Source organism: Schistocerca gregaria, chromosome 6, assembly GCF_023897955.1.
Source record: "Schistocerca gregaria isolate iqSchGreg1 chromosome 6, iqSchGreg1.2, whole genome shotgun sequence".
Lineage (NCBI taxonomy): Eukaryota > Metazoa > Arthropoda > Insecta > Orthoptera > Acrididae > Schistocerca > Schistocerca gregaria.
The window spans coordinates 104,259,334-104,273,602 of record NC_064925.1 but is presented as its reverse complement, the minus strand read 5'-3'; the positions used below and the strand labels follow the sequence as shown (position 1 = coordinate 104,273,602).

Below are 14,269 nucleotides of genomic sequence, written 5' to 3'. Positions count from 1 at the left end.
CCCAAGATATGGGAGTCCACATACGAAGCCTTACACTGCTGATTGGTGCATGTAAAATCACATCGACAGCTGAGACCCTGCAAGTCCATGACCCAGGATGATATAATTGACCAGGCTGTTTATGGCACTGGTGGAACTCCAGCCGAGATGTGGCCACATGGTTGTAGTAGTAGTAGTAGTAGTAGTAGTAAGTAGTAGTAGTAGTAGTAGTAGTTGTTGTTGTTGTTGTTGTTGTTGTTGTTGTTATCTTCAGTCCTGAGACTGGTTTGATGCAGCTCTTCATGCTACCCTCTCCTGTGCAAGTTTCTTTATCTCCCAGTACCTACTGCAACCTACATCCTTCTGAATCTGCTTAGTGTATTCATCTCTTGGTCTCACTCTACATTTTTACCCTCCACACTGCCCTCCAATGCTAAATTTGTGATCCCTTGATGCCTCAGAACATGTCCTACCAACCAGTCCCTTCTTCTCGTCAAGTTGTGCCACAAACTCCTCTTCTCCCCAATTCTATTCAATACTTCCTCATTAGTTATGTGATCTACCCACCTAATCTTCAGCATTCTTCTGTAGCACCAGATTTCGAAAGCTTCTATTCTCTTCCTGTCCAAACTACTTATTGTCCATGTTTCACTTCCATACATGGCTACACTCCATACAAATACTTTCAGAAATGACCTTCTGACACTTAGATCTATACTCGATATTAACAAATTTATCTTCTTCAGAAACGCTTTCCTTGCCATTGCCAGTCTACATTTTATATCCTCTCTATTTCGACCATCATCAGTTATTTTGCTCCCCAAATAGCAAAACTCCTTTACTACTTTGTGTGTCTCATTTCCTAATATAATTCCCTCAGCATCACCCGACCTAATTCGACTACATTCCATTATCCTCGTTTTGCTTTTGTTGGTGTTCATCTTATATCCTCCTTTCAAGACACTGTCCATTCCGTTCAACTGCTCTTCCAAGTCCTTTATTGTCTCTGACAGAATTACAATGTCATCGGCGAACCTCAAAGTTTTTATTTCTTCTCCATGGATTTTAATACCTACTCTGAATTTTTCTTTTGTTTCCTTTACTGCTTGCTCAATATACAGATTGAATAACATTGGGGAGAGGCTACAACCCTGTTTCACTCCCTTCCCAACCACTGCTTCCCTTTCATGCCCATCGACTCTTATAACTGCCATCTGGTTTCTGTACAAATTGTAAATAGCCTTTCGCTCCATGTATTTTACCCCTGCCACGTTTAGAATTTGAAAGAGAGTATTCCAGTCAACATTGTCAAAAGCTTGCTCTAAGTGTACAAATGCTAGAAACGTAGGTTTGCCTTTCCTTAATCTTTCTTCTAAGATAATTCATAAGGTCAGTATTGCCTTACGTGTTCGAATGTTTCTACGGAATCCAAACTGATCTTCCCCGAGGTCGGCTTCTACCAGTTTTTTCATTCATCTGTAAAGAATTCGCGTTAGTATTTTGCAGCTGTGACTTATTAAACTGATAGTTGGGTAATTTTCACATCTGTCAACACCTGCTACTTTGGGATTGGAATTATTATATTCTTCTTGAAGTCTGAGGGTACTTCGCCTGTCTCATACATCTTGCTCACCAGATGGTAGAGTTTTGTCAGGACTGGCCCTCCCAAGGCCGTCAGTAGTTCCAATGGAATGTTGTCTACTCCTGGGGCCTTGTTTCGGCTCAGGTCTTTCAGTGCTCTGTCAAATTCTTCAATCGTATCTCCCATTTCATCTTCATCTACATTCTGTTCCATTTCTATAATATTGTACTCAAGTACATCGTCCTTGTATAGACCCTTTATATACTCCTTCCACCTTTCTGCTTTCCCTTCTTTGGTTAGGACTGGGTTTCCATCTGAGCTCTTGATATTCATACAAGTGGTTCTCTTTTCTCCAAAGGTCTCTCTAATTTTCCTGTAGGCAGTATCTATCTTACCCCTAGTGAGATAAGCCTCTACATCCTTACATTTGTCCTTTAGCCATCCCCGCTTAGCCATTTTGCACTTCCTGTTGATCTCATTTTTGAGACGTTTGTATTCCCTTTTTGCCTGCTTCATTTACTGCATTTTTATGTTCCCTCCTTTCATCAATTAAATTCAATATTTATTCTGTTACCCAAGGATTTCTACTAGCCCTCGTCTTTTACCTACTTGATCCCCTGCTGCCTTTACTACTTCATCCCTCAGAGCTACTTCTTCTACTGTACTTCTTTCCCCCACTGCTGTCAATTGTTCCCTTACGCACTCCCTGAAACTTTGCACAAGCTCTGGTTTAGTCAGTTTATCCGGGTCCCATCTCCTTAAATTCCTACCTTTTTGCAGTTTCTTCAATTTTAATCTGCAGTTCATAACCAATAGATTGTGGTCAGAGTCCACATTTGCCCCTGGGAATGTCGTACAATTTAAAACCTGGTTCCTAAATCTCTGTCTTACCATTATATAATCTATCTGATACCTTTTAGTATCTCTGTTATTCTTCCGTGTATACAACCTTCTTTTATAATTCTTGAATCAAGTGTTAGCTATGATTAAGTTATGTTCTGTGCAAAATTCTACCAGAAGGCTTCCTCTTTCATTTCTTACCCCCAATCCATATTCACCTACTATGTTTCCTTCTCTCCCTTTTCCTACACTCGAATTCCAGTCACCCATGACTATTAAATTTTCGTCTCCCTTCACTATCTGAATAATTTCTTTTATCTCATCATACATTTCATCAATTTCTTCATCATCTGCAGAGCTAGTTCGCATATAAACTTGTACTACTGTAGTAGGTGTGGGCTTCGTGTCTATCTTGGCCACAATAATGCGTTCACTATGCTGTTTGTAGTAGCTTACCTGCACTCTTATTTATTTAGTCATTATTAAACCTACTCCTGCATTACCCCTATTTGATTTTGTATTTATAACCCTGTATTCACCTGACCAAAAGTCTTGTTCCTCTTGCCACCGAACTTCACTAATTCCCACTATATCTAACTTTAACCTATCCATTTCCCTTTTGAAATTTTCTAACCTACCTACTAGATTAAGGGATCTCACATTCCACACTCTGATCCGTAGAACACCAGTTTTCTTTCTCCTGATAACAACGTCCTCTTGAGTAGTCCCCGACAGACCACATGGTACCACTATGAATAACAGTTTGTCAGCAAAAGGCATACCTCCTGGAAAGAGAGAGCCACAAGATCAGACAAGGGTGCCAACTTGTGGAGAAGAAAGAATGTGTCTGGGGAGGCCCAAGACAAAAACAGCGACCGCTGCAAGGGGTCATGTGTGACCTGAAAAGCAGTGAAATGTTGTTTCATCTGATGTAAGTATGTTTGCCAGTCTTCTTTAGCATCATTAAATGGTGGGAACGACCGCGGACATGGGAAAGCATCGGACACCAAGGACTTGGAAGGTTTTGTGGTAATGTGTCCCTGGCATCGACTGTGCCCGTTAGCAACTGCATCGACTGTTGTAAGATGTCTAACTGGAGCTGCTGCTGCTGCATGAGCTGCTGCTGTTGTTCCACCAACTTAGCATCAATGCTAACAACTACTACCATTTACCTCATTGCCAAAATGTTGTAACGGCGACAGGAATGGTCGCACAGTTGCCGCTAACGAAAATGCAGCGGGACTGAATGGGAGTGGCCCTCGAACAAACAAGATGGACGAACGTGAATGGAAGGACAAGCACGATGACAGACAACCGAGCAAGACACCAAGAGCAACAACAAAGTATTAAGCAATGGTACCACAAGAGATAACCTCACGAAATCAAAACAACGTCCATTCGTAAATGGGAAGTAAGCACACGCAACTTAAACACAATGTCTGTAAGTGAGATATCAACTGACTCAACGTGAATACCAGACTGACTCGCTGAGTGAAAGGCAGCCACCTAATTACATGACAGGGTATGTTGCTCTTGGCCACTGGGACCACATGCTCCACAGTGGCACCCTCACGTTAGACTTGGGGCCATGAGCATGTGCAGCCACGGCCTAAAGCGCCACTGCTGCCGAGGCCTCTAGTGATCATTGAGTTACTGCCGTCTGGTGCAGATTCGAAACCCGCGGCACTTGGTACCAGACTGTGTTACTCTTATCCGTGGTGTAGTACCCTTAGATGCACAGAACTGAATATGTTGTGTCTTTTTAAAACTGAGTGTGAGACCATTCACAGAAAACCAGGTTGTGATACTATTGGAAATGAAGTCCCATACTTCCTGACAGAGTGTAGGGGAATGATACTGCAAGCCCACAAGCTGCAGACATTGATACTATTATGAACATTATATACAATTTCTTCTTACATTGATTACAATAGTAGTTTCATCTGCAAAAACAACTAATTGTTCTTCAGGTGTATTAGGTGGAAGATCATTTACATGTATAAGGAACAAGCATGGACCTAAGATTCAGTCTTGGGGAACTTCATATGTGATTTCTCGCCAATAAGAATTACTTTCCTGGATGGTTTTGGTTAAATCACCAAGTACAGCTTTCTGTATTTTTTGGTTAGATATGACTAAAGACCAGATTGTATGCATTTGCATATTTGGTCACTTTTCACCGGTTATTGCGTATTTTAACTAAAAACTAGTGACAATGCATACTTTTGCTCTATGTTTACAATATTTTAAAAATTTAGATGGGCAGTCTGTAGCTCGATCTAATTTTGATGTGTCACAGATTGAGTGCGGCCTAGAGCTGCGTGCAATCACTAACCAAGAGGCCGCTGCCTAGCAAAATCATTACAGAAGAGAAACAAGAAGAGCCAGACAGAGTCAATGCTCCTGTGCCCGCACCCCCCGGTTAATTCCCTCTGCTGTCATACCATACGCGTTGGCAACAGTTAAATTAAACTATGCAAGCTTTTAGTCGCACATCCGTCATTTCAGTTTAGCTTTCTATTTACTTGCACACAGTTGAACATGTTTATGACATGTAGTGTGTAATGTGTTGTGCGCCATGATGCCCAAAAAACTAAACATTGTTTTGTTGATAGCTGACCATTCTGGAACTTTTACATATGACAGAATTGTTTTATATTGTCGAGTTTCCAAGAAAAAAACATTTTGTGCAAGAAAATAAGTTTCAAATAGACCAGCATGTCAAGACAAGTCTTCATATCTCAGGAATGCAGAAAAAAGGACCACGACAATAACTTCTGATAGCAACAAGTTGCAGTAGCTGAGATTTGTCCGAAGGTAACCATTAAAGTCAATTTAACATGGATCTATGTGACGCATTCATTGCAATGTTCCTCCTCACAAACCCTATCCTCAAAGTCTCTCTGCACAAATATTGCTTAAATCAAAATATACCAGATGAATCAACATTGCATAAAAATTAAATATTGACAATTTACGTAAACGTTCTGTAAGGTATACCCAATGAACTCGAGGACAGCATTATCTGGATTTCAGCTGACAAAACTACAGACATTTCTGGGCATTACATTGCAAATGTAATTGTTGTTGCTTGAAAAGAAGAGCCTTCTTCTTCCTATTTAGTGGCCTACAAAGAACTATGACTGTCAGATTTGTGAATGAGTGTATTAGAAAAATATTTCCAAAATCTTCTGCAGATGAAAGGGTCTTTGTGCTTATTTCAGATGCTGCTCTCTATATGATCAAAGCAGGAAATGCCCTCTCAAGGTTTATTCGTGTGACGTGCTTCACTCAGGGAGTGCATCGCCTTGCTGAAGAAGTTCGTTCGACATTTATGAATGTAAATAAACTGATTTCATCCATAAAGAAAGTGTTTCTAAAGGCTCCTGCTCACATCAGGACCTACAAAGAAAAATGACCAAATGTGCCTTTACCTCCTGAACCAGTGGTGACTCATAGGAGTATGTGGGTCGAAGCTGTGTTGTTTTACAGTGAACATTTCGAGGCGATTAGAGGGGTAGCAAACGACTTCGATAGTGCAGAGGCTTCGGCAGTTTGCCTGTGCAAGGAAGCTTTTAATGATTCTGTTATTAAAAAAGGCATTGCTGTAATTAACATTCCTTTTTCCCATATACCTGCAAGTATTAAAAAGCTTGAAAATCAAGGTTAGGCATTTAATGAATATATTCAGTTAATGAGTAAAACTATTCTAGTAAACTCCTCATTGCTGGAGGTATTCCCAAGAAAACTTATAGAAAAAATTTGAAAACATTTTAAACTACAAGCCAGACTTTGAACCCTCGTGCCAAATTGATAGTTTTACCAGAAACAATAAGAGCCAACATAGCACCCAAATTCAAATACTGCCCATTACCTCAGTTGATGTAGAATGGTCCTTTTCTGCTTACAAAAATGTTTTGAGTGATCAAAGACACAATCTTACTACCGAACATTTGGAACAGTACTTGGCCGTTTATGTTTACAATAGTACAAAAATGTAAAAGAAATTGTAAATGATGCTTTGGTCCAATAGTATTAATTAAAAGTTAATGCTGTTCAAAAAAATTCATGATTGTATGTACACACACACAAGGGGCTCGCCACTCTTTGGTGGGTTCATGCTTTGCTACCACGGGGCCCCAGCCTTTGCAGCATCTCTTCCCTTCCATGCTGCATGTCTTGGGAATGTTCCACATTGTCTGTCGATGGTATAAGAACAGTCCGACCATTGTTTTTTGTTCCCTTTTCCTTTCTTTGTTTCCCTTCCCCTCTCATTCCTCTGCTTCGGTGTTTAAGGTTCCTCTTTTTCTTCTTCCTCCATGTGTAGTTCTGAAGGCTGGCCCATGTGTTTGACGCATAGCAGGTGACTGGGTAATGAATAATTCCCAGCCCCAGGTTAACACGTAGGGTTCACATGGACCCCCTGGTACAGGTCAGGCCCAGGGAGGGGTGATTGCCTGAGCTGCTACCTTCCAAAATAGCAGATTGGTCCCTTTGTCAGGTGTCCAGGAGCTGTGACCTGAGGTGTGAACAATCAGCTCCTAAAACGGGTGCACCTCCTTGTGAAGGGGACCCTGTGTTGATGCCATTCCTGGTCCTGTGAAAACCTGCTCTGATTTACAGAATGGCACTTTGCTTTTGGAGACTACTTCTGATTCTCAAGCACAGGAACTGCTTGCCCTTGCTTCTCCATGGCTGTCCTCTTCATGTTGAGGCCCATAGCACCCTGAATTCTTCCCATTGTGTTAATTACACAAGGCTGCTTTATGGTCTGACCAAGGGTGCAATCCAATCTTACCTCTCTGATCAGGGTGTCATTGCCGTCCATCATGTGATGAAAAAGGTAGACTCCTCCTCAGTGCCCACCCACACTCTTTTCCTCACCTTTGATAGAGTGGTGCTTCCATCCAAGATCAAAGCAGTCCATGAAACTATCACAGTCCGACTGTACATTCCGAGCCCGATGCGCTGCTACCGTCTCATCGTTTCAATCACACTAGCATGTCTTGTTGACATCCAGCCAAATGTGTAACTTGTGGTAGGGATGCAAATGAGGGTGATTGTCTACCTCCTTCCCCCTGCGGGTGATTGTCTACCTCCTTCCCCCTGCTGTATCAACTGCAATAGTGGCCATGCTGCCACCTCTCAGGATTTTCCCATGTATCTTGATGAGTGGGCTGTACAGGAGATCCTGGTAAAGGAAAAAGTGCTTTACTCAGTTGCTTGCTAGTTATTGGCTAGTCGCAAACCCTGCTTTTCCCCATCTGGGACAAATAGTTCTGTTCTCGTCACCCCTCACTCCATGAAGGACATGGCCATGAAGACATGCAACATCAAATTCAGCTCTGAGGTGATGAAATCGCCCATTGCCAAGGTAGCATCGCCATCGACCCATCCAGGTGTGCAACAAGCCATCAAATTCTCACCTCAAGGAGCGAAGCCACCAGCTACACGAGAAGTAGGTTGGAAAGGACAGGAGGAGTACTCCCCTGAAGACTTCTTATGTCTCTCCAGCCAGCAATACCTGAGTCTTCCTCTGCTAACCAGAAAGGCTTGAAGAAGTCCACCAAAGGCAAACGGTCTGCTCCTTCACCGACTCGAAAATCCTCTTCGATGATGTTGCCATGTGATACTTTAGCCCAGCTGGCCTCCATGTTGCCGGTGTGCACCACCAACCATTTTTATGCATTGGACTCCACAGACCGACAGCACAAGCAAGCCGATGCTTCTGTGCACCTCATGGACCAGGATCCTCCGCAGGCTCTCTCTCGGCTGCCGCTTAGGTGACACTTCTTCATTTCTTCGTCATCATGACTCTCATCCAATGGAACATTCATGGCCTTTGGTCCCACAGAGAGGATTTATGGCTGCTTTTAGCATCACAGCACCCCCTTGTACTCTGCCTTCAGGAAACAAAATTTAGTCCTCATGACTGCTTTGAGCTTCCACATTTATTCCCGGTTCATTTTGACCTTCCAACTGAGACCCGCATTCCATCTCACGGAGGTGTCATGCTGCTCATATGGGATGATGTTCATAGTCAACCCATCTCCCTGACTACCCATCTTCAAGCTGTTGCAGTTCATCTTTTCCTTCCTCACCTGACATTTTCGCTCTGTACCATTTATGTCCCTTCGTCATTGGATGTCACCAGAGCAGACTGCCTTCAGCTTTTTGGGCAGCTATCTCCCCCATTTCTGCTACTGAGTGACTTTAATGCATATCATCCCCCTTTTGGGGTCTCCCAGAACCTGTCACAGGGTGCCCTATTGGCTTATGTTCTTAATCGACTCAACCTCTTCTTCTTTTACGATGGAGCACCCACATTCCTCTCAGACTCCTTGCACACCTATTCCCATTTGGACCTATCCTTCTGTACTGCCCAGCTTGCCCATCGTCTTGAGTGGTCCATTCTTTCTCACACCTACTCAAGCGACCATTTCCCAAGTGCCATTCTTTTGTTGACTCCTACCCCACTTGCATGCATGCCCAAATTGCAGCTTACTAAGGCTGACTGGTGGCTTTACTCCTCCCTGGCAGCCTTCAAAGAGCAATATTTCCCCAGTTGTGATGACCAGGTGGAATATCTCATAAACATTATCCTTATTGCTACAGAACATTCCATTTGTCACACTTCCTCTTTAATATGCCTTGTCCCAGTTCGTTGGTGGACTGGGGCATGCCACAAGGCAATGCACACACGAAGATGTGCTCTCAGAATTTTTAACCATCATCCTACAATGGCAAATTGCATTCATTGTAAATAGATACATGCAAAGTGTCGCTGTGTTCTTCAGGATAGCAAAAAAGCTGGCTGGATTTCATTCACTAGTTCTTTTAACAGTTCCACACCTTCCTCTGTCTTGTGGGCCAACCTCTGGCAGCTCTCTGGGACTAAGATTTATTCACCAGTTTCCAGCCTGACAGTAGCAGGTGGTGTCATTGCATACCTAAGTCTGATAAGGACAAAAACCTTCCTTCTAGCTACCGCCCCATCTCTCTCACCAGCTATGTTCACTAGGTGATGGAACGTATGACTCGTGCCCTGCTGTTATGGTGGCTCGAGTCTCGCAATTTACTAACGACTGTGCAGTGTGGACTTCGAGTGCGCCATTGCAGTTGACCTTGTTGTTACTTTGTCCACCTGTGTCATGAATGGTTTTCTGCAGAAATTCCGGACTGTGGCCATGTTTTTGGATTTGAAGAAGGCCTACAACACCTGCTGGAGAACAGGTATCCTCCATACTCTACACATGGGGCTTATGTAGTCGCCTGCCCTGCTTCCTTCAGGAATTTTTAAAAGACCAAGTTTTCAAGGTGCATATGGATTATACTTTGTTGGACACCTTTATCCAGGAGAACGGTGTGCCTCAGGGTTCATTCCTGTGCAACATCCTCTTTGCTATAGTCATTAACCCTATAATGGCCTGTCTCCTGCCAGGCATCTCCGGCTCCCTTTTTGTTGATGATTTTGCCATCTGTTTTATTTCTCCATGGGCCTGTCTCATTGAGTGGCTTCTTCAGTGATGTCTTGATCATCTTTATTCCTGGAGTAGCGACAATAGCTTTCATTTTTCCACTGACAAAATCATATGTATGAATTTCTGGTGGTGCATTTGATTTCTCCCACCATCTTTACATATTGGGCCTTTGCTCTTTCATTTGTTGAAACTACGAAATTCCTGAGGCTCATGCTCAATAGAAAAGTTTCTTGATCCTCCCATGTGTCTTACCTGGCAGCTCGCTGTACGCGGTCCCTGAATGTCCTGTGTGCCACCAGTGGTACTTCCTAGGGTGCAGATCAAACCACCCTCCTCCATTTGTGCCAGTTCCTTGTCCCTTGTCCATTGTTTATGCATCTGCACATCCATCCCTCCTATACCGTCTCAAAACTATCCACCATCGTAGCATCAGTTTGGCCACTGGCACCTTTTACACGAGCCTGATTGAGAGTCTGTATGCTGAAGCTGCAGAACTACCACTGTCCTACCGCCATGACTTTCTCCTCAGCAAGTATGCATGCCTTTTGTCTGCCATGCAAGGCCACCCATCCCATGCCTCCTCCTTTGATGATTTCTTTGATCGCAGGTATGGGGCACGTCCCTCTTCTCTGTTACCTCCTGGAGTCCACTTTCGGCACTTGGTCTGGCGGCCTAACTTCATTCTACCTCTAGCTTTCCCAGTGGGTGTGAACTCTTCACCACCTTGGCTTCGTGAAATGGCCCTGTTAACCTTGGCCTCCATTTGTTTCCTAAGGACACTACGCCAGCCTTGCTCTATCGCCTTCAGTTTCACGACGTTGGCATGGAATTTCACGATATTACCTTTGTGTACACTGATGACTCTCGGGCTGATTGTAGTGTCGGGTGTGCCTTCATCATGGGCGTCCATGTCTTTAGATATCAGCTTCCGGCAGACTGCTCAGTGCTTGCAGCCAAGCTCTGTCTTCTGCTCAGACTCTCTCAGAGCCCTTCAAAGTTTATGTGCACTGTACACCACCAATCCCTGAGTGAAATGGCTCCAGGAAAACTGTCACCTGCTCACTCTTGGTCGAGCCACTGTGCAGTTTATGTGCGTTCCTGGTAGTGTCGATCCGCCAGGAAACAAGGCTACTAACGCTGCTGCCAAGGCTGCAGTCCTCATACCCCAGCCTACTAGTTCCTATATTCCCTCCAATGATCTCTGTGTTGCCGCCTGTCAGGAGGTGGTGTCCCTTTGATTTCGCCATTGGCCCTCCCTTCAAGGTAATAAGCTCAGGATTATTAACGGTCTTCCAGTGGCTTGGATGATCTCCTCTCAGCCCTCACACTGGGAGGAGGTCATTTTAACTATGATGCATATTGGGCACTGCCTGTTCAGCCATCGTCATTTGATAAGTGGCGCTCCCCCACCAATTTGTACACATTGCGCCCAAGTTTTAACTGTCCGCAACTTCCTGACAGGATACCCATTTTTTTAACCATTTGTATTCCCGCTTGTGTTTGCCATCTGAGTTATTGGCAGTTTTAGTGAATGACGTGCAGGTCATTGACTGTGTTTTACCTTTTATCCGTCAAAGCAATATGGCGGAGGTACTTTAATTTTTAGTTTTGGACCTCCGTTTCCGTGTGGTGTTTGTAGTAGCCCTTTCTCCACACTCGTTTTTAGCTGTCTTCTCTTATGTCGATTGGTATTGGATATATAGTTGTTTATTAACTCCCCTCCGTCTTTGTGTTCTGTAGTTTTGACTTTGACACCTATGCCTGTGGTTGTTATTGCTGTGATTGTTTTTCAAATAAAATATTATGGAGTTCTTAAGCATGCTACAGCGCGTGCAAACATCTCAAAGTTGATATTGTACATATTGATTATTTCGCTGCAGCTCACTCGTATCACATCCACCTGTTACTGACAACAATAGCAAAGAAGGAACAATTCTTGAAACATAGTATGTGTCCTCATTTTGCAAATTTTTAGAAAATAATCCCAGTAAGGCCCCCTTCCTAACCTCTACCAGAAAGTGTTCAGAAAATGATATTAGCGTTCTAATTGTACAGATTTTCATGTGGCCGGCACTCTTCCTCATAATTGAAATGCACAGGTTCGACATTGAGATATAATGCACGCAGTAACTACCATCTGGTCTTGCACATTTCTGCACTTTTCATGCCTTTTTAAGTTTTTTTCTGCATATTTTAAGGTTTCCATCATTCATATAATCCGGTCTCTAGATATGGCATTATCCATTGGTTGGCTTTTCCATCAGTCCTTTAAAACTTCAATTTATCAGTGAGAATACTGTGATTAACACAGTCAAATCCCTTAGATATATCCCAGAAAATACCAGCCAGTGCTGTTTTATTATTTAATATTTGTAAAATTTGCTGTGTGAACATAAAATTTCGTTCTCTATAGAGCAAATCTTCTAAAACCCAATCTGTGATTTGCTGAGAGAATTATTGTTGCTGAGGTGAGGTACTACTCCAGACTACATCACCTTCACAGAGTGTTAGGAAAATGATTTTAGATGAGAATTCCTTTCAACATTAGGATTCAAACCAGTTACCTCTGAATTTGTCACAGCACTATCCAGTGTTAGTGTCCATAACTTTGGATAAAGATTAATATTTATTTTTAATTTCATTTTCAAGATGAAATTTCCAGTAATCATCTGAATGAAACTTGTCATTACATTGAATGTTTCCCCTGCTACACAACTCTAACGAATTTGTGCCATATGTTTCTATGCTTATGCCATGCCCATCATTTGTGGCAGTATCTTAATGGATAGTTGCACAAATGGTCCATATTACTTAATCAAAAGATCATTTTTGGAATGAAACAGTTTGTTTTTTAACTTAAGTCATTTAAGAGGATGTCAAGAGATTTTTTTGTCTGTGAATTTCATCACCATGTTTATGTTAAACTATTAATTACCAAACAGAGGGGTCACTTTCCTCCTAGTTATTCATGTGTGAATAATCTTGTGTTCAAATTGTGTCTGATTGTTAAAGTTTTTATAAGGGAGTAAACATAAGAGTGTAGTGTTCAGTAGTTAGAGCCTGTTTCAGAAAAGTTCTTTTAAGTCATGTCAGGATGTAAATAAAGCTGCCATTGTCTTTTATTTTACAGGTAGCCTTCTTCTATTATCTTATGAAGGCTGCCTGTGACACTAGGCAAAAAACTTGATGATGTTTTATTTACATGACGACAAGTTAATTTTACTGAAGCAACGTAAATATAGTTTGCGGCTGTTTTTGGTACACCCAGTGTTTTAAAAGTTGTATTCAGTAGGTTAAGAATCCAAAGAGTGTATTTTACCCCTGTAACAAATTCATTACACTGTCTCAGGTACTATTTTAATTGACATCTTCCTGAATAATGTGGAATTTCACTATGTTTTATCAAATGGTTTATACAAATGGACTTAGTCTTGAATCCTCTGTCAGTTTTAATTGAAACACTTTGTACTCAAAGCTCAGTATAAAGTAAATGTGTTTGAAAATGAGTTGTTCTCACACCTCATAATCAAGGTGATAAGCAAAAGTTGTATGTTACTGACTTAGTTATGTATGTCTGACTGGAATATCTTATTTTTTATTTTTTTATTTATTTGTAAACTTAATGCATTTTAGTAAGTCCTCACTTGGCATAACAAACCAGAATATACAAACAGTTTTGCAATTACTTTTTCAAACATTTCCCACTTCATATATTCAATAATGTCTCGTTGTTGTAATTACTGAAAAATTAAGATGTGTCTTAATCACAGTATTCATTTGTCTACTTACAGGTAAAAAATTACCTGCCTTCCATCTCAGCTGCCATTGGTGTATTTACCCCACAGCGATATGTATGGAGGACAGCAATAGCTGTACATGCACTACCTAGGCTGCTTGTTGCAAAGATGTACCACCGATATTATCAGAGTGTTCTATATCCAGGGATACATTTTCTTGCTGTCATTGCTTGTTGGCTCAATGTGATGGAGAATTTAGCTCTAATAGGTTTAACTTTTATATCATCAGCAGAAAATTATGGTAAGTTCTGTAATTTCAATAATAAGTGTTCAATTATTTATTATGTGTCATTGTTGAATAACATTGTGTGTAAAGATAGCACACCTTCTTCCATTCATAATGTTCCATAGATCCCATCAAGATAGAGACTGTTAAGGGTCTTGGAATGAATCAGGATATACATTAACAAAAGAGAAACAAATCGGGGACACTTAATCTTTATGCAGTGAAGCAGTAAACTATTTCTTCTTCTTCTTCTTCTTCATATTCATCATCATCTCATGAAATGGTTTTGCATATGCAAGTCATTCATAGAGCCTCTCCCAATCTCCTCATTTCTCACAGAGTGTATTGTTCAACATTTCCTCCC

At 41.8% G+C, this 14,269-nt stretch overlaps 1 protein-coding gene across 1 annotated transcript in view; it reads left to right on the top strand.

Moving 5' to 3' along the window:
• LOC126279101 (post-GPI attachment to proteins factor 2-like) overlaps positions 1–14,269 on the top strand; it is a 69,677-nt gene that overhangs the window by 23,691 nt on the left and 31,717 nt on the right. Inside the window, exon 2 of the mRNA XM_049979574.1 lies at positions 13,674–13,920. Within this exon, the coding sequence (XP_049835531.1) occupies positions 13,674–13,920 (247 nt within the window). The remainder of the gene's footprint in view (positions 1–13,673; positions 13,921–14,269) is intronic.